This window comes from Heloderma suspectum, chromosome 3 (assembly GCF_057233095.1).
Source record: "Heloderma suspectum isolate Gila_16-S chromosome 3, 16-S_ref, whole genome shotgun sequence".
Taxonomy (NCBI): Eukaryota; Metazoa; Chordata; class Lepidosauria; order Squamata; family Helodermatidae; genus Heloderma; species Heloderma suspectum.
The window spans coordinates 2,702,154-2,725,622 of record NC_139460.1 but is presented as its reverse complement, the minus strand read 5'-3'; the positions used below and the strand labels follow the sequence as shown (position 1 = coordinate 2,725,622).

The following is a 23,469-nucleotide window of genomic DNA, read 5'->3' as shown; positions in this document are numbered from 1 at the left end:
GCCAAGTTCTGCACCTAGGAAAAAGGAACCAAAGGCACAGTTTCAAGATGGCAATACTTGGCTCAACAAGACTACAAGTGAGAAGGATCTTGGAATTGTGGTAGATCACAAGCTGAATATGAGCCAACAATGTGATGTTGGTGCAAAAAAGGCAAATGCTCTTTTGGGCTGCATTAATAGAAGCATAGCTTCCAAATCCCGGGAAGTACTAGTTCCCCTCTACTCATGACTGGTTAGGCCTCCTCTGGAGTACTGTGTCCAGTTCTGGGCACCACACCTTAAAAAGGATGCAGACAAGCTGGAGAGGGTTCAGAGGAGAGCAACAAGGATGATCAGGGGACTGGGAAAAGTCCTATGAAGAGAGACTGAAAGAAGTGGGCATGTTTAGCCTTGAGAAGAGAAGACTGAGGGAGAAATGATAGCACTCTTCAAGGACTTGAAAGGTTGTCCCAGAGAGGAAGGCCAGGATCTCTTCTTGAACATCCCAGGGCGCAGGACATGGAAGAATGGGCTCAAGTTACAGGAAGCCAGATTCCAGCTGAACATCAGGAGAAACTTCCTGACTGTTGGAGCAATACGACAATGGAACCAATTCCCTAGGGAGGTGGTGGGCTCTCCCACACTGGAGGCGTTCAAGACGAGGCTGGACAGCCATCTGCCAGGGGTGCTCTGACTTGGATTCTTGCATTGAGCAGCGGGTTGGACTCGATGGTCTTGTAGGCCCCTTCCAACCCTACTATTCTATGATTCTAAGCTCAGTGCTGTGGTTGCATGCTGCAAAGGCCAAGCTATTTCTCTCCTGCAACCTAGAACCATCCCACATACAAGCACCCAGGGTTTATAAGCATCTCAATCTGGGAACTTTATGACTGTTATATACAAAATGCCACAAAGTGCCTTTTGAAATAATCATAATAGTTTTACCTACAAAAGGTAATGCATGACCAGGTCCTTGCTTTAATTCCTCACACAATAAAGCAAGGGGAGGGAACCTCTGGCTCTGGGGTTCCTCAGATGGCCACGCCCCTCCCCTCTGGCCTCACCCCCCCCGGACCACCTTTGCCTTTAGCCCCACCCACCTCTGGAATGGGCCCCCCAAGAGCTTCTCCAAAATTGAGTTTGCCCTCAGGCTGCGAAAGAGGCTCTCCACCCCTGAGCTAAAGGAAAGCAGGTGACGGGCAGAGGTTGGCTTCCGACATCCCTCTACCAAGTAGGTGCAAGAGTGTAGGGCTGACCGGGCAGGAGAGTAGCAACAGAGTTCACAACAGGTTGCAAAAGTAGTGCCCAGCACACCTATGGGACTCCACTGCTCTCAAGGATATCTCCATTCACTTCAATGGCAAAAAGTATTCTGCATCCACCAAAGGATTTGACTGTGTAGAGGTGTTTTCTCCACTGACATGAACAGCAGAGGCTATACAGGAAAGGGCTGTATTGTGTGTGCTCATGGTGCAGATGGGGTGTCTGCATTTCTGACACTTTGCAGAAAGGGTTGTAGAAGGGGCTTTTCAGGAAAGAGCAGCTCATAAATGCAAACAAACAGGGCGGGAACAGCAAAATGGAAAAAACGTCAGAACATTAACATCAGCAAAAGTAGTTCCACTGGGTGTGCTACAACAGCTCACAATTCACTGGACGTGCTTGGTGGAAGGTAAGAGCCAATCCCTTACCGTCTTCTACATGGCAAAGTCAACCTGGATTGACATGGCAGATGGAGTTGGCAACTGTTTCAACACCCAGTCAAGAGCCCAGTTTCCGTTGTGGGTGGCCACCAATTTAGTAACTTGCTCAAACAAGTCAATAAGCCTGTTATGTTAAGAAATTAAATGGCCCTACAGATGGGTCCCCAAGGGTATTCAAGTCTGAAGGAAGGCAGCAATTCAGGCATTGAAAGAATTGGATAACAACAACATCTCAGATCACTAACTTAAAAATAAATTAGGGTGTTGTCCAGGAGACATTATATTCAGGTACTTAAAGAGGGCCAGGAAGCCAGCAATTACCAGCAAGGGTGACACATCTCAGAGAGCAGTCTGGTGGAAAGCAAATTATGGAAAGAGAATGGAGCTATTACCAACAGCCACAGCGGACTGAAAAGCAAAAGGGGAAAAATCCACAGTGGGAAGGCGCCTTTGTTACTGATGGCCTGGCCCCAAGAATAGAGGGGAATAGAACATAATGGGCAATACCCAACAGTATGATTCCGCAAACTCAAATAGCGTTAGCGGAGCTCCGCTGAATGTTTCTGTTGTGCAACAGAAACATTCTGTTTATTTATTTAAATTATTTAAAATTTATTTAATTTAATAAATAAATAAATAAACGGTTGCCCATTTCACTTGTGTAACTGGTTGTGCAAGCAGTTTGCAACTGGCTGTACAATGGATTGAACAAGAGTTATGCATAACTGGCTGCACAACAGGTTGCACAAGCATAATGCACCATGCTTGGGCAAACCTAACTTCAGTTGGATTCTTTTCTTGCACATAGTTCAGAAGCTACTGCAACATCATTTGTACTAACGGAATGATACAGTTGGATACTGTCCCCCCACCAGTAAGAGCAGCCCTGAAGCTGGATCAGACCAAAGGTCTGTCTAGTCCAGCATTCTGCTCCCAGTGGCCAACCAGCTGCCCTAATGAGAAGCCTACAAGGAGGACAGGAGTGCAACGGCTCCCTCCCAACATCTGGAGACACAAACCCAATTGCCATTGCAATGTTTCATAGTTCATTGTAAGTGGATTCAATAAAAAAAGCAAAACTACCCTTGACTCTCCCTTTCTTTTCCTTCCTCTGTTGTATTCCTGCCAAAATTTAGACTGCATATTCCATGAAGGCAGGGGCCTCCTGGTGGTGGGATTCCACACTGGAATGTTTTTGCAACCCAGAGCACAAATCCATTAAAATGAGTCAACATGTAAATACTTTTTCGCAAAGGCCAGAAAGAATATGGAGTTATTTCCAAACTTTTCAAGTCACAGAAAAAGTTGCCTGAATTATTTTGCTTTTATTTTTTCTTCCAATGCACCCTGAAGTATTTTCAGAAACAGAGTACCATTTGAGAAAAACATGCCATGCGCCTCTCTACTGCCAAAGTGCTATTTTGCTAGCTCCAACACACAGTTCAGACTGTCACTAGAAAACCCAAACACAGCCAGATTAGGCATCTAAACAAGCCTAGAACTGATCAAGTTCAAACTGTCCAAAATTTTATTTTTTGGCGCAAAAGGAAATGTCATTTTTTAAAAGGGCCCAATGTTGCACTGGGGATGGTTCCTTCTGGACAGTGTTCCAGCCACCACCATCCCTTTCTAGCGGGCTCCATTCCCTCTCCCTGCTGGTTTTCCATTCGTTCCGTCAGCCACTGCTCCACACCCACTGAGCACGCGCAATCCCCACTGAGCTGGTTACGTTTATTTTGTCCCATTACGTTTTTTTCCTGAAGTGTTTTTATATTTTTGTAAACTTTGGGGCTCCCCCAAGCCTGCTCTTGGGTGTGAGGAGTGCCATTTGGGCTACACAAGGAACACCACCCATCCCTGAACATCACCAACAGCAGGAATGTTGACCACCTTTCTTGAACAGGAACGGAAATGCAATGGCTCCATTTTAGAGGCTGATAAAGAAGCGCCATTGCTCGAGAATGTTTTCTACATATGCTCAGTTTAGATCAATGGAGCTTACAATCAACCGTGCCTACTTAAGGCAGCAAGCTCTTTGCTAGGATGTCAGTGGAAGGCAAAAACACTCCCTTGGCTCCCGATACACAGAACAATTCTCTAAAGACCCAAACCTTTCTCTTGGGTCTGGATGCAGACAGATGTCCCTAGTTTTCGACAAAGGGTCCAAAAGTAATCCCCCTCTTCTTTCTTTTCTACAATATGCATTTCAAAAACTATCAGACATGCAAGGCGCTCCCAGCCATCCAGAGAACTTTTAAGACACAAGAGCAAGCCATTTGGCAGAATTTATTACACGTTTTTAGAAAAGTAAGCCACGCTTTGACCTTTGAAAAATCTATCCACAGAAGAACTCTTCCAATGCCAATATCTGTTTTGTGGATTAAACTATGCAGATGTGTGCAACTAAACACATTTTGGGGCACTAAACCATGGCAGTAAATGGGCACACAGATGCTGGCTAACCCAACTCTCAGAAGACACTTCATCACATCATTTTCTTCTGCCCAAATTGAACCATCTTGCCCTTATGGATGATCAAAGTCCCCTACAAGTGATCTAGCAACACATTTTGATCCTTCATCCCACAGCCTGCTGGTTCACTGCATGCACAGCTGACTCCCAGCCAAGAGGCCCCATGGAGCAAAGAATCCAGAGGAAACAATATTGTGCTCTTCCAGCTCACAATACTGACATGTATCAAGGATAGAAAGGTGAGGTGGTCATGTTTACATGGTGATCCCTGCAGTTGCAAAGGCCTTCCTTAGAACTTGGCCTTCAACTGGCCATTTGATTCCTGATGTCAATGCAAAATAATGTTCACGTATCACTTTTACTTAGGGTCAGAGATGAAGGAAAATACCAGAGCTGGAGACAAACATCAGCTGTGGCTGAGTACAGCACTCTTCAGCAGTTGTGGGGGAGTCAGATAGGAAAACCTGGGCTGCAGAGAACCCACTCATTCACCTGCTATGACTCATCAACAGACCCAGCTGACCGTCCCTTCAGAGACACGGTTTAACGGGTGGCCCCAGTTTCTGTGATTTCCTTTCACTGGCCGTCTCCCCCAGACACACTTGAGCAGGATGGAGGGCGGCAGGAGGTCGTCGGGCAAGGCAGGGCTGCAATTCTAGAGTTTTTGTTTCCAAGGCATGTGACGACCAGCTGAGCAATGGCTCATGGCGACTCACCATCTTGCCCTGGGAGGCGCAAGCTCTGACCTCAACCCAGCCTGCTTTCCATCAGCACTTGCCATTTGCTCACTCAAAGGCTACCGGGGAGGGAAGTGGGTGGGGCACCCAAGTGGACCTTTGTACGCAGAGCTGGCTCTCACCAGCTCAAGATCCAGACACCCTCACTGCCAAATAGCATGCGACTGCACAGACAGTCTCGCCCATTTCTATGGGGCTTCTCGGGCTAAAGTGTGCAAGTAGCGGTAGCTGAGAATATCCAGTCCTTGAGCAACCAGCTCTCTTTTCTTTGCCTCATTAACAGTCGGTTAAAATGAACACATTTCCACGGTTATGCCCAGCCACAGTGGGCGGAAGAGGTGGGAGCGGGGTGGGTGCACTAAGCAGACTGTTAACCATTGGCTTTGTTAGGAACAATCAGCTGCCCACGTAGTGACTTTGTAATGTACCGTTTCCTTCCGGGCTCAGTAGAAGCAGATACGCCTGCTCTCCCCCTGCCCACCCAGGGAGTCACACGCGTTCCTGCACTCATCCTTCGCGGGGGAAAGTGGGCGAGCCCGCGAGATTCGCGGCCACTGCTTTCCAAGGGTGGCAGGGCTGCCTCATCCAGCAGGCTCTTGTAGAACAGTGCCAAGCTGTACCGAGGGTGGCTAACTGGAGGGATGTTACAAAAGAATAGTGCAAAAATGCAGAGAGAGATTGAGATTCCTCTCAGAACAAGACCAGGTTCAAAAGCCAAGCCAAGCCAGGGGGTGCTGCTTCTTCTTGCCGAAGCTGCAGGGAGCGCAGATCCGTTCCCCGTTGGTGCTTTACCTCTGAGGCCGCTCCCAGGAGGTCTCTCCCTTCAAACACAGTGCAGCCCCCCCTCCGCCCCTCCAGGGAGTACTTTGGCTCTGGCCTCACTTGCCAACATCTTGACTGTACCCAGGTGATGGGGGGCCAGGAGGTGGATCTGGGCCCCATGTGCTCCATGCTGGACCTAAGCAGCCCGGTTTTGCATAAGTTGCACTGGATCCAGTCTTGCTTCTTGGAAGTGCTGGGCTGACTGGGGGGGGGGGGGGAGATCCACGTATGCACGCAGGATAACAGGGCCAGACAATCGGGGCAGAGGGCTGGCTCAACTATGCGGAGGGCACCGCTGCCACTCTCGCAGAATCCTCTTTGCACACTTCTTTGTTCTGGAGCAACAATAAGTAGGGAACAGAGTGTGGGACGGCGGCGAGGGGATGAGGGCCAAGGGGGGAAATCCAATTCTCTTTTACATCAGCAATAAAAAGGTTTTAAATATGCTCATTAAAATAATTTTCTTTTTTAAAAAAGACTCTCTTCCCCCCCAGCCCAGAGGCGGCGCGAGCGGGCCTTGGCGGCATTTCCTCTGTGCAAAGTCCTTTCTGATTCAGCTGCTGGAGCAGCGCTGGGCAAGAGGCCACGGTCCTGAGAGGGAAGTGATTAAAGCCGCGCCTCCTTTGGGTCTCCACGCCATCCTCTGCCACGTAGTTCGGTGGGCGCAGCTCCCCGGGTGCATGCAGCGGAGGTGGGAGGAATCAGGGCCTTACTCCAGTCCCAGGATGTAGTTTATCCCTTGCACCAGACCTATGATGACCGGCTGCCAGGCCACGAGGTAGCGGAGCCAGTCGAGCAGCTGCCCGTACATGACGTGTGGCCGCTCCCAGCTGGGACAGGAGGGTTAAGGGAAGCACTCATGGCAAGCGGCAGGGGAGGGTGCAGCCACCGCACTGGCCAGAGAACCCAGCTGCTCTCCCTCTTCCTAGGTAGGGTTGCCCACCTTCCTTGCCTACCACGTGGGTTTGGGCCTTCAGTGGTTGTGGGGCCAGATCCCCCCACTGAGCAAATGACCCCGGGGCCAGATCCCCCCACTGAGGAGGGCTCCTCAGGAGCAGCCGTGCTGGACCAGATCAAAGGTCCGTCAAGCCCCAGCACTGGGTTCTGCACAGTGGCCAGCCGGACGCCCAACGGGAAGCCGAGAGGCAACGCAGCCGCCCCCCCCCCCCCCCAGGCACACTGAAGGAGCCGTCCGGCAGGCTTAAGGCACAAAGCGCAGCCCCAGCGCCACCCCTCCCGCTGTGAGCATCGACTGCGACACGTTCTTTGGAAGGAAAGCCGGAGGAGCGGCACCTGTCCTGTGACTGTGTGTGAAAGGGAACCCTGCATTACGAAACCAGCCAAAACAAGAACCACTCTGAGGCGCTGTGAAACAGAAACACGCGGCCCTGGGAAGCAGAAAGTCCACGGGCCCGTTGCCAGCACACGACCCTCCCCAGCGCCTCTGAAGAAGGGGGTGGGGAGCAGAGGCAGCAGCTCCACAGCCTGCTCTGGGAACGGAGCGTCCCACAGGGGCTGCAGGCAGAACCAGCGGCTGGCCAGTCCCCTGGACTGGCAAGCACCGCCGGGCCAGGCTCCATGTGACAGGCAGGGTCAAGACACCCTTAAATGAAGAAATGAATATTCAAAGGCGAACCCGCATCACCGTCAGGCACCGCTCTGTTAACCAACTGTCTTTTGTTGTTCATGCTGGCCGGCCCAGGCAACCTGGACGCCGTAGCTGGAAAGGTGGCTGCAGAAACGCAAATGCAGTCAAAGGAAGGTGAGGGACATAGGCTGAGCCCATCTGAACTGCCTCGCAGCGGGGAGCCGGCCACGGAAGCGCATCCAGGGCATTTGGGGCACGCGGACTACGGCGTCCCCGGATCAAGTGCGGGGGGGGGGGGGACCCGTTCCTCCTGTTCACAGCTCACGGGGCCATGGGCACAGCGAACTGACACCAGGGGGAGCCAGTGCGAAGCGGCCGCCTCCCCTTCGCGGAGCAATTCTTCAATTCTTAAGAAAGCGGTCAATTTTTAAAAGGGAATTAAGTGCCCAACATGGGTCTCAGAGGATAAACGTGCAAGCGGGGGGACCTCCCCTTCCCCAACAGATGGCAGGCAGCCTGCCTGGAGAGTGGGAAGAGGGAGCAGAGAGCGGGGCAGTGAAGGCCCTGTGCTCCTCTTCGTAGGTACGCAGCCCTGAAGTGCCTTTCCAACCCAGGAGCTACCAATTATCCTTGTCCTGGCTAGAAAAACCCTTAAGCTTCCTGGAACTGTGCCCCCTCCCCCGAGATCCCCCTTCTCTAAGTAGGCAGCCAGCGAAGGATACGGGTTGCTGAACATCCGCTTCAGGTCCACCTTCTCTTTGCAGTAGGGGCAGGTCTGCTTCTTCCCAACAATGCACCAGCCACGGATGCAGAACTCGTGGAAGCTGGGAGGCAGCAAGTTAAGGAGGCGACACACACAAGGACTATGGGAGGCAGCAGGAAGGGTTCACAAAAGCAGCTAAACACAACAGGAGCCCCAATGTGAGGGAAGCGTCACGCCACGGCTCGTGCAGAGCTCCAGGCAGCACAAAGGCCTGTTCACGGATCAAGAGCCAAGGACTGTTAGCCCGGGTGGTAGGCCTTACTACACACACAAGGAGTCAGGCGCTGGTCTGCCACTGGCCACCATGGGGCCATTCGCGTTTCACCACCGGGAAGGAGGAGAAAAACACATTCCACCCCACGGCCCATTTCAACCAGAAGTGTCTTGTGCTGGCCTTGACCTGCTTGGGAACCTCCCCAGGCATCTATCTGGCCCCTGCTGGTCTACAGAACAGCAGGCCAGAGGGACTGCTCCCCTTGGCAGTTGCAACTTAGGGTGCACACGGGAGGCTCCTCTCTCTGCCACGCACGTGTGTGAGAGCCGTGCTGGGAATGTGCGTGTGGGCCCACGCGCACACGCTCCAGCAATGACAAGACACCGAACCACACGTCAACAGGCCAGGAACACACCCGCCCACGGCCCACTGCTTGTGGCAGATCACTTGTCAACTCTGCGGCCGTTTCTTTCAGGGTTACAAAGCGCTGCCGGTGTGTCATGTCTGGTTCCTCTTTCCCACGGCTGCGTGCTCCAGAGGCATGTGCTTGGCAGCACCACTAACCACGTCTTTGTTACTAAGCCCAAAGGTGATGCTCCCGCCTCCCCAACCATGCTGTTCTATGGCAGACCAGAAGCCTGCGCCCAAGAGGGCGGCCCCCATGCCAGGGCAGCCCCCGCTCTCGTGCTGGGCTCGACCATGCTTTCCACCATTTCGCAACCCTGCTGGGCAATGGTCTCGGGGCCTGTGTTACATCTCAGCACCCAGCTGTCACCACTCGCAGCCCTTCCAGCTGCAGAGCGACCCGGCGGACCCAGGCAGCTCCCCTGCCTTGGTGTCCTCGGTCCCCCTGATCCAGGTGGAAGGAGCTGCCTTGGACCCTCAGGGCCCTGGTCCACCTTGCCAGCTGCCGGCTCCTGTGACAGGCAGCAGCCTTTGCGAGACACTGAGGGGCCCCTCCACGCCATGCTCCTTAGCGTCTGCATCAGTCTCACTTGTGGTGTCGCCCGGGGGGAAGGTGCCCCACTTCTCCCAGACCCTTCCCCATGGGCACTGCAATGCTGGAGCGCACAAGCACATCAAGTATCTCAGCACTCCGACACCCTGAGCTGCTCTTTCCTGCTTGGAAGAAAAGTCTGGGCACGGATTCACCGCCTGGGAAGTCCAGGTGTGCCAGAGAGCTTGGCTGAAACTGGTGGGGTTAACCGGCAAATGTGGCATCTCAGCCTGCAGCCAAGCAAGCAGTTGCTCACCTCTGGTCAGCACACATGCCGGGAACCACGCGCACTCTGTGGCAGACACAGGGCCAGGACACCAAAGTTTCCACTCAGAAATGCTTAATGGTTTTTTTTTACATTTGATCTCTCTGCTTAAAGACATTCTCCTGTGCAAGGCAAAAGTGAAAAGGGGCGAGGTGTTTCCCTTTGCACAGAGCTCATGACACAGCAATGATGGCAGGTGCCGTCATCATATGTGCACCCCCAGCCAGACCACCCCTTCGGAGGGGGGCGGCACGTGGGTGTGTGTTTACACAGTGATGATGGCACCTCTGACGGTTGCTCTGCTGTGACTTTTATACAGAAGGGAAGCAAAACCTGTCATTTTAAGGAGGATCAGATTCACACTTTTCTTGTTGTTGCCAACAGGGTCTGATGTTTTTGGCATACCGACTCTGTGCAATGGATGCCAGCTCAGGTGGGCCTCAACAGGTGGGGGGACCTTTTCAAGTAGGGATGTACGAAAACGTCGTTTATGTTCACAATTCATGAAAACGTGTCCCGTTTGCAACCCCACATGCAAACAAACAGGACAGTGTGTTCTCCAGAAGTGCTTGCAAATTCCTGAACTTGTGTTTACACTCGAAACAATGCACATTTTCCCAGTTTATGGGGGGAAGTGCCTATTTTCAGAGTGCTTTTTTTTTAATGGATATTTCTCTTGTTCAAAATGCAAACTTTTCCCATTCCAACGAAACAAAAAAAGAGCAAAAACAAACGCGAGGAACTAGGAGAATCTGGCCGATGGCGAAAATTGCTTGTTCACCTCCCATTTTAAAGGCAAGGTAGAAATGATGTATGAATAAAACAGCACACAGGGCATAGAGCCACCCTGAGCAAGAGCTGCCGGGATGGGCCAGGCTAAGGCAGCCTGGAGTAGCCCAGCGTTCTATTTCCTCCGCCAGCCAGCCGGCTGCCTCCCTCCTTCCTGGAAGCCCATGAGCAAGGCACAAAGATGATGGCATCCTCCCCATTGGTACTTCCAGCATCTGTTACACTAGGACAGCCATTGGCTGTGCTGGCTGGGGATGATGGGAGTTGCACTTCAACACCCCTTGAGGGCGCCAGGCTGGGGAAGCCTGCTCTAGAAGGATGCCCATGAGCCCTGGCGCGTGGCCAAACCTCCCCAAGGAACACCGCGCTCTGCAGAGCCAGCACACCTCCTCTGGGGGGAAAAGCATCAGCTCAGCCAGCCCCTGGCATCTCCAGCTAGACGGTCTGGGGAGTGGGCGATGGGAAGTGCCGTCTCGGCCTGAGACTGGAGAGCCGCTGCTGGAGGGCACTGCGCCCTGGCTAAACGGGACAGCAGCTCGGTTCTGCACAAAAGGCACCTCCACACGGATGCTCATTTGGACCGAGGGCCACACACAGGCACGCGTGCCATCTGTGCCTGCTAGCAGCGGAAAACGGCCCCCAGCCGAGGAAGCAGCTGGTGCTTCCAGGCCCTCCAAAATTCCCCAAAGGATACACGTGATTGCAGGACAGCCTGTAGGTGTTCTCTATCATCCCTTCTTCATTAACGTCAACGAAGATCGGCTGGCCACACACTGCGCAGACGCTGTCCGAGAGGTGCTTTGTTGGCATGCCTGATGCGCTGTAAAACTGTACAAGAGGATGGCCGGACCGAAGTCACTGACCAAGCGATTGTGGACAGAAACGGAAAGATGCAGCACTTGCCCCCGAGAAGCCCGCGAGAGTGGACAGGCCCATCCCGCACACGCTGTTCACCCCGGGCATTAAGGCAACGGCCAACCCACAGCAGGCCTGGCGTCTTCCGTGACTGTGGAAATCTTCATGAGCAGCCCAGCCCCAGGATTATTTCAGCTTTGCGCATTCAAGCACAAGCCAGCGTGGTGTAGTGGTTGGCGAGCGTGCTGGACTGGGACGCAGGAGACCTGGGTTCGAGTCCCCACTAGGCTATGAAGCTCACTGGGTGACCTCAAGCCAGTCGCTGACTCTCTGCCTAACCTACCTCACAGGGCTGTTGTGAGGATAGAATAAAGTGAGGATAAAATGGAGAGGGTTATGGGATAGGCGTGATCATGCAAATAAACTTCTGTCATTCATCACCTGAGCTTGTGCGACAGTCTCTGCCAGCCTTCCCCAACCCGGAGCCCCCCAGAGGTGTTGGACTACAAACCCCATCACCCCAACCAGGATGAGCTATTAGCATGCTGGCTGGGGTGATGGGAAGTATAGTCCAACACCTCTGGAGGGCCCTGGGTTGGGGGAGGCTTTTGCAAAGTATGTAAAGTGGGATGATGAACGTTAAACAAATGTGTGCAGATTGAGACACCGACACCGAGAGGGAGGGTCACCATGGGGGTCACTGAGGGCTGCCGCGCTGGGTCAGAAAAAAGTCCGCGTTGCCCAGCACTCCGGCCACAAAAGCGGCCAGGTGAGTTCCCTGAGACAGCCCGTGGCAGTAAAAGCCAGCGCTTGTTACTTGCCCTGGCATCCAGTAATCAGAGGTACACTGCCTTTGGACAGGGAGGTTTAGTGACTATGCCAGGAAACAGACATCAATAGATCCTTCCCCTCAGGTCTCCCAAATTCTAGTCTAAAACATTAACACAGGACAAACAGAAGTGGGATACCTCCCTGACAGGATTTAAAATGGAATAACGTGTGAGGGGGAGGGGGAGAGAGAGAGAGAGAAAGCGCACACGAGCACAACTGGGAGACAGCTATGATGAATTCCCTTTGCGGAATCCATCAGGAGTGATCAAAACGTGCCCGCAGGTCCTGTTTTGGGCTGACTGGCAGACCCGAGGGACATCCAGGAGAGAATGATGCCTACATCCAGGCAAGCTGCTTTGTGACCTCATCCCTCACAGCTCCCTCTTTTGCTCTCTTTGGGGGTGGAAAAAGCCAGCGGGCAGCTAGTCCTTTGCTTAGGGACCTTGAACACTGAATTAGAAGCAACTTCCCCTACACGGACCTTACCCCGACAGTAGACGCCATGTAATCGGCACACATTTCAGCAAAGTCACGCTCCAGTACTCCGTAATAGAGACCGTAGAACAGGAGAGAAATCCCAAAATCCATTCCATCTTCTGGCTTGATTCTACCAGGGGGGAATAGCCTTTCGTAAGCTACACATTCACAGACAGCTCAAGGCAACCATCACAGACTTTACTGAACAAACCACCCAAAACTCACACTGTGATTTCTTTAACACCAACCTCTGACTGGAGTCAGTAACCTGTCTCAGAAAAATCCCTCCCCTTAGGACAGGCATCATTACAGGCCTGGCGTTCATACTTCAGACTGGCCAAACGCCCAAAGCTCTGGTACCCATGGACCTGTGCCCCTCCCCCCGGGGCCTTTTCAGCAGTGTTACTGAGCTACCAAGCCTGCAGCTGGGAATGATGGGAGTTGCAGTCCAACCCATCTGGGCGGCAGCAGGCCAGAGAAGGCTGCACCGTGCTGTTTGATGGAACAGATCCCTTGGCCTGACGGTGCCCGTGGGCTGGGCTCCCCTTCACTCCTTGTATTTTTGCTTTCTGTGCTGGACACTCTAAGCAGGCCTGGATGCCTTCTGCACAATTTGCAATACAAATATCTTTCACAATATAAATGTGGGATCAACACTCTGGCACAGAACTGTCATCCTGAAAGTTTCAGTTCTCTCTTTTTAACAAAGCAGGTTCTATCCCTCCTAACTGTGCAAAAAGAGTGCCAACGGAGACTTTTTAGAAACCAGAAAAGAGTGGAGCAAAGCCTTCCAGCAATTTGCAGGGGAAGGAGGTCCAACCCTCTGCCCAGTTCCACAGCGCCCCCTCATGGCTACTGTTTCCTACATGCCTTTTCACTTCCTCTCACCTTCCATTGCCATTCATCTCCCAAAGCTTTCTTGCTGCAGAATTTGGATCCCTTTTTTTTGGCACAGATTACATTCATTGCTGATCAGCACCTTGAAGGGATGAGCTAAGCTACGCAAACTACTGAGTACAGAGCTGATGGAGCTCTACTGAGAGACTCCTCAACATCAGGGAGTGGAGACCCGGGTTCAAATCTTCACCTTCTTTCAGTGCCCATGCTGTCTTCAGAGGCGCATGCGGTGGGGATGTGAAAGAGGGCCTTCTTGATGGCTGCCCCAGGTGCTGGAGCTGCCTGCTGAGGGAGGCACGGTTGGTCCTCCCTCTGCCATCCTCCCACTGGCAAGCAAAGATGTTTGCATTCAAGCAGGCCCATGGTATGTAAGCTGGTCTGCTGGGTTGGGTGCTATTTTTATTCTGTTATTGTTGCATTTTTAATTGTGTTTTTAATGTATTTGCTTTATTATTTTTTTAATCAAGGTTCCTCCCACCCAGTTCCTATGACTATAAGTCGCTTTGACTGCCATTTTCTTGGAAGAAAAGCAGGACACAAATCAAATCAATAAGTAAATAACATTAAAATTCCCAAATCCCACAGAGAAGCAGGAAGGGAAAAAAGGGAAGTGACAGGCATACATTCCCTACTGGACTGCCTGGATGTCTACTGCGGCTACTCCGTGTCACTTATTTAGCATTTTCTTATTCAGACAGAGTTTATTTGGAGGATAATGTGTTTGGAAGCAGCAATGAAACAGTTGCACGTGATATGCAGAGCGCACACCAAGATCCCTTGTGACGATCACAGGATATGGAAGTGCAACCCCTCAGATCATGTGCAGATCCTGGGGCACCTCTCTGATCAGGTGGTGCAGCCAGCTGGGACAGGAAAACGTCTTGGGTAGGCACTCTGCGGTGAAAGCAAACATCTTGCACACCCCCATCTCCTGCTTTCCCTACCCCGTTGTGTCATGCTGTCCATCTCCTTCTCCAAACAACTCATTTTGTCTGGTCAGCTCACACAACTGCTACAGCACATCATGTACTCAAAGAGGGCACATCTATTTTGCAACACACTACAAAGCCAGCTGGAGCTCACAAAAATGTAACTTCTTGCAATGCCAATAACAGATGGATTGTCTCACCTGAATAGTAAGTTAAGTCCAAAGAGCGTGAACATGACCGCCATGTACCCAATGATTCCTGTGGCGTAGCTGATCTTGTATATTAGCAGAAACCACTTGTAAACCAACCTAGGGGTAGGGTGAGAGGGGGAAGAGAACAGCACATGACTTACACACACGTGACTGTTAGAGGCAGACGCAACAGGGTCCACAAAGGAATGCAACGCTCCAAAATGCTGTCAGCTGCCTAAAGATCTAGTGCTGAGAATGTGAATTGATTAAGATTACAGCATAACCTTCCATCAATAAAAAGTTGGCTGTATCCATCCAAACTTTGGGGTGTGGGGGAAGATGTACCTCAAGAAATCCATACAAGTAGAACAATATAGCTGAAAGTAAGTCACTGGGGTCAACGATACCCCACAAGGATATGTTTATAACAAAAGTGAGAAATGGATTCAAACTTTTTTTTCCTTTACTGATTCTTGTTAGTTCAAAACCAGAACTGCACCCACCTAAACAGTTCTTGATGTACCCTCTGTTTGAAAACAACAAATTCTTTTGTGGTACCTTAAAGACTAACACTTTTATTATGGCATAAACTCTTGTGGCCCACAAATGTTTACATCTTAGGAAATCTGTTAGTCTAAGGTGACACAATAGTGTTATTTCTGCTGCAACAGACTGACATGGCCGTCCCTCCGGCTTTTGTTTGAAGGGTATTCATCAGACAGGGGATGAAATGGCACCCTGAACACTGGACCCAAACACTTAAAGCACTTTATCAATGCTAAAAACCCACCAGCAATATGAAAGTTCAATAAAAATAGATGTTAATAATTTTATTAATAATGTTTTAAGAAGTGCATGTATTACAAAATCTAAGTAAAGGTTTATTAAAAAAAATTATATGATTCTTACCCATTCTCATAGAATTATAGAATAATAGGCTTTGAAGGAGCCTACAAGACCATCGAGTCCAACCCCCTGCTCAACGCAGAAATCCAAGTCAGAGCATCCCTGACAGATGGCTGTCCGGCCTCGTCTTGAATGCCTCCAGCATGGGAGAGCCCACCACCTCCCTAGGTAATTGGTTCCATTGTCATATTGCTCTAACACTCAGGACGTTTTTCCTGATGTTCAGCCGGAATCTGGCTTCCTGTCACTTGAGCCCATTATTCCGTGTCCTGCACTCTGGGATGATCGAGAAGAGATCCTGGCCTTCCTCTCTGTGACAACCTTGCAAGTACTTGAAGAGCGCTATCATATCTCCCCTCAGTCTTCTCTTCTCAAGGCTAAACATGCCCAGTTCTTTCAGTCTCTCTTCATAGGGCTGTTTCCAGTCCCTCATCATCTTTGCTGCCCTCCTCTGAGCCCTCTCCGCTTGTCTGCATCCTTCTTAGGATGGGTAGGTTGGGGTGGGTGAGGGTATTTTTTATAATGTTTTTAATGTAGAATTTTATTGTTTTAACTTTGTTTGTTGTTGTACATCGCCCAGAGTGGCTGGGTGACCAGCCAGATGGGCGATTAATAAATTTAATAAATAAATAAATTTCTTAAAGTGCAGTGCCCAGAACTGGACAAAGTACTCCAGATGAAGCCTAACCAGTGCTGAATAGAGGGGAACTAGTACTTCCCGGGATTTGGAAGCTAAGCTTCTATTAATGCAGTCCAAAACAGCCTTGGCCTTTTTTGCAGCCACATCACATTGTTGGCTCATCTTCAGCTTGTGATTTACCACAATTCCAAGATCCTTCTCACTTGTAGTCTTGTTGAGCCAAGTATTGCCATCGTACAACTCTGCCTTTGGTTCCTTTTTCCTAGGTGCAGAACTTGGCATTTATCCCTATTAAATGTCATTCTGTTGTTTTCTGCCCAGCGCTCCAGTCTATCAAGATCCCTTTGAATTTTGTTTCTGTCTTCCAAGGTATTAGCTATCCTGCCCAATTTTGTGTCATCTGCACATTTGATCAGCATTCCCTGCACCTCCTCCTCCAAGTCATTAATAAAAATGTTGAAGAGCACTGGGCCCAGGACTGAGCCCTGCGGTACCCCACTCGTTACCTCTCCCCAGCTTGAGAAGGTCCCATTGAGAAGCACTCTTTGAGTCCGATTCTGTAGCCAACTGTGGATCCACCGGATCGTTGTTTCATCTCGCCCACTTTGAGCTAGTTTGCTCATCAGGAGATCATGGGGCACTTTGTCGAAAGCTTTGCTGAAGTCGAGGTAGATGATGTCCACAGCATTCCCACAGTCCACAAGGGAGGTGACCTGATCCAAAAATGAGATCAGATTCGTCTGGCAGGATTTGTTCTTGACAAATCCATGTTGGCTTCAAGTTGGCTTCACTGCATTTTATTTATTTCATTTATATCCCGCCTTTTTTCCTCTTGCAAGGAACCCAAGGTGGCTTACAGTATCCTCCTCCTCCTCTCCATTTTATCCTCACAACAACAACCCTGTGAGGTAGGTTGGGCTACGAGTGTGACTGGCTCAAAGTCACCCAGTGAGCTTCCATGGCCAAGTGGGGACTAGAACCTGGATCTTCCAGCTCCCAGTCCAACACTCTTGCCACTACGCCACACTGGCACCACATGGTTTTCAAGGTGTTCCAGATGGCTTGCTTTATCATCTGCTCCAGAATTTTCCCAGGGATTGATGTCAGACTGCCTGGTCTGTAGTTCCCAGGTTCCTCCTTTCCCCCCTTTTTGAAGATAGCGACCACATTAGCCCTCCTCCAGTCATCGGGCACTTCAACCATCCTCCAAGATTTCTCAAAGAGAATAGACAGCGGTTCTGAGAGTTCTTCTGCCAGTTCCTTTATGACTCTAGGCTGCAGTTCATCTGGCCCTGGAGATTTGAACTCATTCAAAGTAATTAGGTGTTCCTTGACCATATGCCTATCGATCTCAAGCTGCAATCCTGCCCCTTCAGCCTGTACTTCACCTCTGCCAGGAGGGCCATAGACCCTCTTTTGGGAGAAGACTGAGCCAAAGTAGGAATTATGCACTTCTGCCTTTTCTTTGTCATCTGTTTTGAATAGCCAGACAGTGAATTAGATTTTTTAATCAACAGCTATAATGGGGTGTGTCAGCCATGCTTTATATGCAGAAAACCAGAGCACCATCAGAGTTTAAATGCATTTATGTAGATAAGCCCTGAAAACAAAGCGACGGCACAATGTCTCCCACCTTCGCTCCATAACTGAGTCATTTCTGCTCACCTGGGAGTTGTCTGGACAAGAGGTTTACGAGTTGCTCTGAATGTGACAAAAGCCGTGACGGCTGAAAAGAAGACCCAGACCACCAGGAACCGCCACCAGTGCAGCTTAACTGTGAAATAGAGGGGGACGACCCACATCTGGAAAAGGGTCACCATCTGCAACAACACGAGAGAAGCATTTCAGCCGAGGGAGGGTGGTGCAGCTGTGAACCTACAGGCCGTCTGACTCCCTGGCCCAGGCCACAGTCACTGCCACAGATTAGGGGTCCCACGCTCTCCCTTGAACACTGCCGCCGCCCTTTATTGCAGGTATGACCGGGTGGCTTTTCGGTGCTCATGGGCCGATAACCAGGGTTAAGCAACCACAAGCATGTGCTCCGAAATACCAGAATTGTCAATATTTTTCATCTCTCACACGGATCTCAAACACAACTTTCAAAATTACAGACATGATTAAAAACAAGACAACTAAAGTTTTACCAGCTATACCAGGGGTTGGCAACCTTCCCAACCCTCGCCATGGCATTGGGCAGTAAATGGGGGGCTGTAGCCTAGTGGGAGGTGCGGCTGAAGGTGGTGACGGCGGGGGCACCCAGGGACAGCGTCCCGCTCCCCCTCATTCTCACACCTACAGAACCTTCCCCCCCTCACCCCCCCCTTTCCCATGCCCAGAAATAGACCCACACTGCTCCCACCTCTCAGCGTGTGGGGATGGGGAGGTTTAAACCTCCCTCCTCCCCGCAGGCAGAGATCCCATGGCTCACTTCCCCTGCCCAGCTACACTGCACTCTGGCCAGCCTGCCAAACAGGCCTCAGGGCGCGAATGGGGCAGGTGAGAAGGGAGCTTCCTCCTCCTCGTAATCCTGCTGCATGAGTGGCTTGATTTCTTTCGTCTTGTCCCCAGCAAACACCAAGAGCCAATGTGGTACAGCAACTGGAAGGCTAGAATAGAACTGTGGAGACCTGGGTTCAAATCTTCACACAGCCATGAAGCTTCGCTGGGTGACCCAGGATCTCTCAACCAACCCTGCCTGTCAGGGATGAGATAAGATGGGATGTGACCCTTGCGCCCTGCTCTGAGCCCTTCTGAGGAAGGATGGGACAACCCATTACTGATATTCCCTTCTCACTGCCCCAGATGCCAAGAATTTTCTGTATGTTTATTATGTCTCACTCTTTTGAAGAGCTGAACAGCAGCTCACATATGCCTCCCATCACCCCCCCCCCAATCCAGGCGGGGGCCAGAGCACTTCGCTGCAGCAGTGGCAGGGCTGCCTCCTGGGCATCCAGACAATTCTGGACAATTCCCGAAGGAACATCAACATCTGCCAACTGACCAGGGCATATCCACACCCATCTAAAACAGATCTCCATCTATGTACAAAGGGGTTGTTTGCACTGACTGGAAATCCAGAGAACAGCAAGGGTGCCTCTTTTGTAACTGTCAAGCCCATGAAGCTGCCCAGGACACTCACAGGCAGGGGAAACCAACAAGACTCTGAGGAGGAGATCTAAGGGAGCGGAGTGGGGATGAAAGAATTGCCTGCAGATAGTAAAAACAAGAGGCAGCTGTGACAGTGGGCAATTTGGATGTAGTGGCTGCCAGATGCAGCCAAAATTACTGTGCTGCCCAATGTAGACTGCAGCCGGGGCTACTGAGGCCTCGTGGTGTAATCTGCACGGCTGTGCACTCTGTCATCCTTTGTATCCATTTCCTGCTTTTGGGCTATGCCCCATCACCAATACCAATGCAGGGGAAAAAGAGCCGTAACCTCTGCCCAGTGTGAGATGATGCAGGTGGGGTTTCTGCCCAAAGCGGGGAGGGTCACAGCCACAAAGGTCCACCCACATCCCGCAACCGACTCTGCCCACAGCATGCGGCTCCACCCCTCTTTTTGCAGGGTGGAGCTGCCAGAAGCTACACAGCCTCCACAGGAAGGATGGGCGCTGTGGCACAGCCGTGCCTGGTGGACGGCACCCAGGGAGCATGCTGGAGGGGGCTCACAGACGGGCACGGGCAAAGACGCCTGCAGAGCGGCTTACGTTGTAGGAGCGGGGGTGCCTCTGCTTCCACTGCACCAAGAGGAGCTGGGCCACCACCAACGTGGCGATCAGGATGAGGACCATCTCGGCATGCATGGCCTCGTGGCCGCGGTGCTTGGCGTGCATCCGGGCGTGCTCGACCCTGAAACAAGGATGCGGCAGGTCAGCCTCACGCGCTCCAGGCCATTGCTGGCTCCCAGCTCCCAAGCGCGCACACCCGGAGCCCTTCCAAGCATGCCCACAGGGTGCCTTGGACTCTGTGATAAGGACACAAGGCTGCACAGAGCCTGAGTGGCATCAAGCCTGGACCACCCAGCTGGGAGCAGGATGCAGCATCCTGCACATTCATTCTGGATTTCAGGACTGCAAGGAGAAGGTTCAAATCATGTGCCTCATGCCACTTCGCTCTCAGGACCACTGGCACTCTCAGGAACGGTGGCGGGAGAGCAGTCTGCTGGCAGGAGGCATGGCTGCACTCGCCTCTGCCCCCTCCCCCTCCCGCAGAGCACTCTCCCCCTCTTCGCTGCACCATCACAGGTATCTGCAAATCCCACTATCTTAATGCACCTCCTTTCCTGCTTTTGGGGGGGGCACAAATAGAAAGGGGGTTCAACTGGCCTGGCTGATTAAACCAGGCCTGCACAGAGAAATATCAGAAGCCAGAGGAGGCTAGGAGGCAGTTGAGCTGAGGCAATCTCTAGCACTCCACATGGTTCCCATCCCCTCTCCCACCTCCATTGTTTTACATTCCTTTTGGTATTGTTTCTAACTGCTACACATGCAGCTCAATCCTAAGCATGTTTACTCAGACGTAAGCCCCAGAGTATTTACTGGGTATTTACTCCCTAGTACATGAATTTAGGATTGCACCTTTAGGCTTACTTCAGTGTTGCTTACTTCTGATCTGACATGTATAGGATTGGAATACTAGGGTGTTTTATTTATACACACACACACACACACACAGCAAGCATGCATGGGGAGGGGTAGGTGTAAAGCGGAACAAGCAGTTATATACATACATACATATATATAAAGCTTTATAGAGACTTAGTTCAAAATGTTTATGGCTGTTCTTATATATCTATACCTACTCCTGTGCTGTTTGTTGTTTTGTGTTGTATCCTACTCTTTTACATATTTGCATTGTATTTTGTATTTTTAACTGTTGGTCTTGCATTTTAATCTTTGAACTGTTGTTAACCTGCCCAGAGAACATCTGCTATTGGGCAGATCAAAATAACAAATACAGAGTTTCCATGGTGTTCTTTAAACATGGTGTGTGTGTGTGTGTGTGTGTGTGTGAGAGAGAGAGAGAGAGAGAGAGAGAGAAGTGTCTTCCTGGAAGCATCTGACTGGCCACTCAGAAGCTGGACTCGGCAGACCTTTGGCCTGATCCAGCAGCACGGGCCTTCTTAGGTCCAGCCCTGCAGATACCAACAAGGGGGGAAAGGTGATATAGTTTTTAATGAAGAAAGGCAAGTTTAAAACTAGTAGCAGAAGAAATGTGTGCGCGTGCGCGCACACACACACACAGGCACCATTTATTCAGGTTGCAAAGTTCATTGGTTCTTGACACAAAAGGTCACTTGCACAGCCATGATGCTGCCTGAAGTGTCAGGAGCTGTCTGGTGGTGGAACTGTACTAGGCTGGAGCAGCGGACAACACACCGCAACACACAGCCTGTACACTGGAGTGGGCAGTATTAAGATGATCACGAACAGCCTTGCAAATAAGCCTGCAGAAGTTACCAGCCTGCTAGGGACTGGCAGAGGATGACACAGAACTCTGCCCCTCCTCCAGCAGCTGGTAGCGCTGGGTCCAGAGGTGACTTCCCTTCTCTGGCAGCCCACTTGGTTTCTATGCTGAGTGCAGAGGTAGTACGGAGCGCTCCCTCCCTGCTCCTCCTGCCCACCCCCCACACCTGCAAGGAAATCCTGGTTGCCAGCGATGATCAGCTGAGTACTTAAAACACAAGGCTGGCTTACAGCTCCTGCAAAGATGCCTCCATAAAACAGGATGCGGGGGGCGGCGGGGGGGGGGGGCGGAAAAGCGACAGCAAATTCTCTTCAGAAGCATAGACAAGATGAGCAGTTTTAAGTTTCTACCAATGCATTCTGCGACAGCCACAAACACGTCTGCCGCAGGAGGTTGGTCTCACAGACCCAAGAGAAAACAGGTATATTTGACAGGCGCCCAAGCCTCAGAGGCCGGCTGGCCCTCCACTCACCTCCATTTCTCCTCCGGACCCAAGTGTGATAGATCAACCTATAGGAGACAAGAACAGCCAGCTACAGCATAAGCCGGGATGAGAGCAACATAAGCCCAGCTTGAGTAGGAACCAAACTAGCTCATGTGGCAAACACACTTCCTGGACAGCTACAGATACTACAAAACAGGATTCAGCAGACTACCTAATGTGTCCCTCCGCCCACCCTTTTAGAGCAAACTAGTCTTTCTCATTTTTAACAGACGCGCATGGGCCCATCTGACTGTTAGGTGGGGGGGGGGGGTCTGCTTCTTACCTCAAACAGAAAATGCAGGGGAGAGGAGCAAGACCCACCCTCCTCCACCTTACCTGAGCGCCGCTGCTTTCCGCCATTTTGGAAAAAAACGCTGAGAGCAGAGTGGCACGGCAAGGCACTCCATCTGACATAAGCAGTACACACCTACCCACCACCCCAATATTCCCGCTTTATAGTCAAAATGAGCATATCACATTTAGTTTTGGCCTTTAATCCTACCAGAAGACATAACATTTAACTGAGACTTGATGCAGTCTACAATGACCAAATGGTTTTCTGTAAAACAGCTTTCTTAATGAACGAGTGGGGTTATTACTAGTCTAATTTTACATGCCGGTTACTACACACCCTGTATCTAGTCATTATAAAATAAGAATTCCATAAATAAATGAATGCCATATTGTAATTTTGTTTCAAAACTGGGCCAGTACCTGAAACCTTAAACATAATTCAAGAAGGGACACCAAGTTCCCAGGAAGATTTTAGTTTTGAATAATTCCTCCCCATTAAGGGCCAATTCACTTGCTACCTTTTATCAGCGTGGAGTATCAGAGATGGATTCACCTGTCACACATGGATAAAGAAAACAGGCGGACACGTTACACTAATCCATTGAATTTTCACAGGGATGGAGGCACAGAAACGACTCAACCCATCCCTGCCAATTTTATATAAGTTACAGAGGAGTCTCTGTGTTAGTCTGTTACAGAAGCAGGAACCACCAAGATCTTGTGGCATCTTAAAGAAACTATGAGCCTTAATGAGCCTTTGTTGTTTTAGCCTTACGAATAGCTGTTGAAAGAAGCACATTATGCTGTCAAAAACCAAGTTCACCTTTAGAACAGCCATCTAGACTCTTCACGGAAGACAAGCATGGCCAAGCTGCCCCCCGTCCAAATGTAACCTCTGGGAAAGGCCGATCAACCATCAAGACCATCAACCATCAAGACCACGCCTTCCGGAGAAGCCTGCAGAACTCTCACAGCCCCCCACATTCCACCCCACTGTGAGATCATCACCTAGGTGGGGCCAGGGAAGGCTCTGCACGACTCCGAGAGTGCCATGCTGGCCCCTTCCTAAGTGCCACATGGGTTTTTGTTAATATTGTGCAACCGTCCCTAGCCTGGTGCCCCCCAGTCTGATATGTCAGACTGCAGCTCCCATCATTCTGGTCGGCCATG

The 23,469-nt window shown here is 50.9% G+C and overlaps 1 protein-coding gene across 7 annotated transcripts in view; it reads right to left on the bottom strand.

The window, feature by feature from the left end:
• Window positions 1-248: 248 nt before the first annotated feature.
• RNF121 (ring finger protein 121) overlaps window positions 249-23,469 on the bottom strand; it is a 29,614-nt gene continuing 6,393 nt past the window's right edge. For 4 of the 7 annotated variants that reach the window (XM_084842255.1, XM_084842256.1, XM_084842257.1 and 1 more), the window contains 8 exons: window positions 21,994-22,031; window positions 19,763-19,904; window positions 17,721-17,875; window positions 14,519-14,626; window positions 12,502-12,622; window positions 11,024-11,157; window positions 8,024-8,125; window positions 249-6,543 (listed from right to left, as the gene is read on the bottom strand). In XM_084842255.1, the coding sequence (XP_084698381.1) occupies window positions 6,423-6,543; window positions 8,024-8,125; window positions 11,024-11,157; window positions 12,502-12,622; window positions 14,519-14,626; window positions 17,721-17,875; window positions 19,763-19,904; window positions 21,994-22,031 (921 nt within the window). In that variant the 3' untranslated portion in view covers window positions 249-6,422. Of the gene's footprint in view, window positions 6,544-8,023; window positions 8,126-11,023; window positions 11,158-12,501; window positions 12,623-14,518; window positions 14,627-17,720; window positions 17,876-19,762; window positions 19,905-21,993; window positions 22,853-23,469 lie in introns of all 7 variants that reach the window. The other 3 variants (XM_084842260.1, XM_084842261.1, XM_084842259.1) reach the window with 2 other exon arrangements.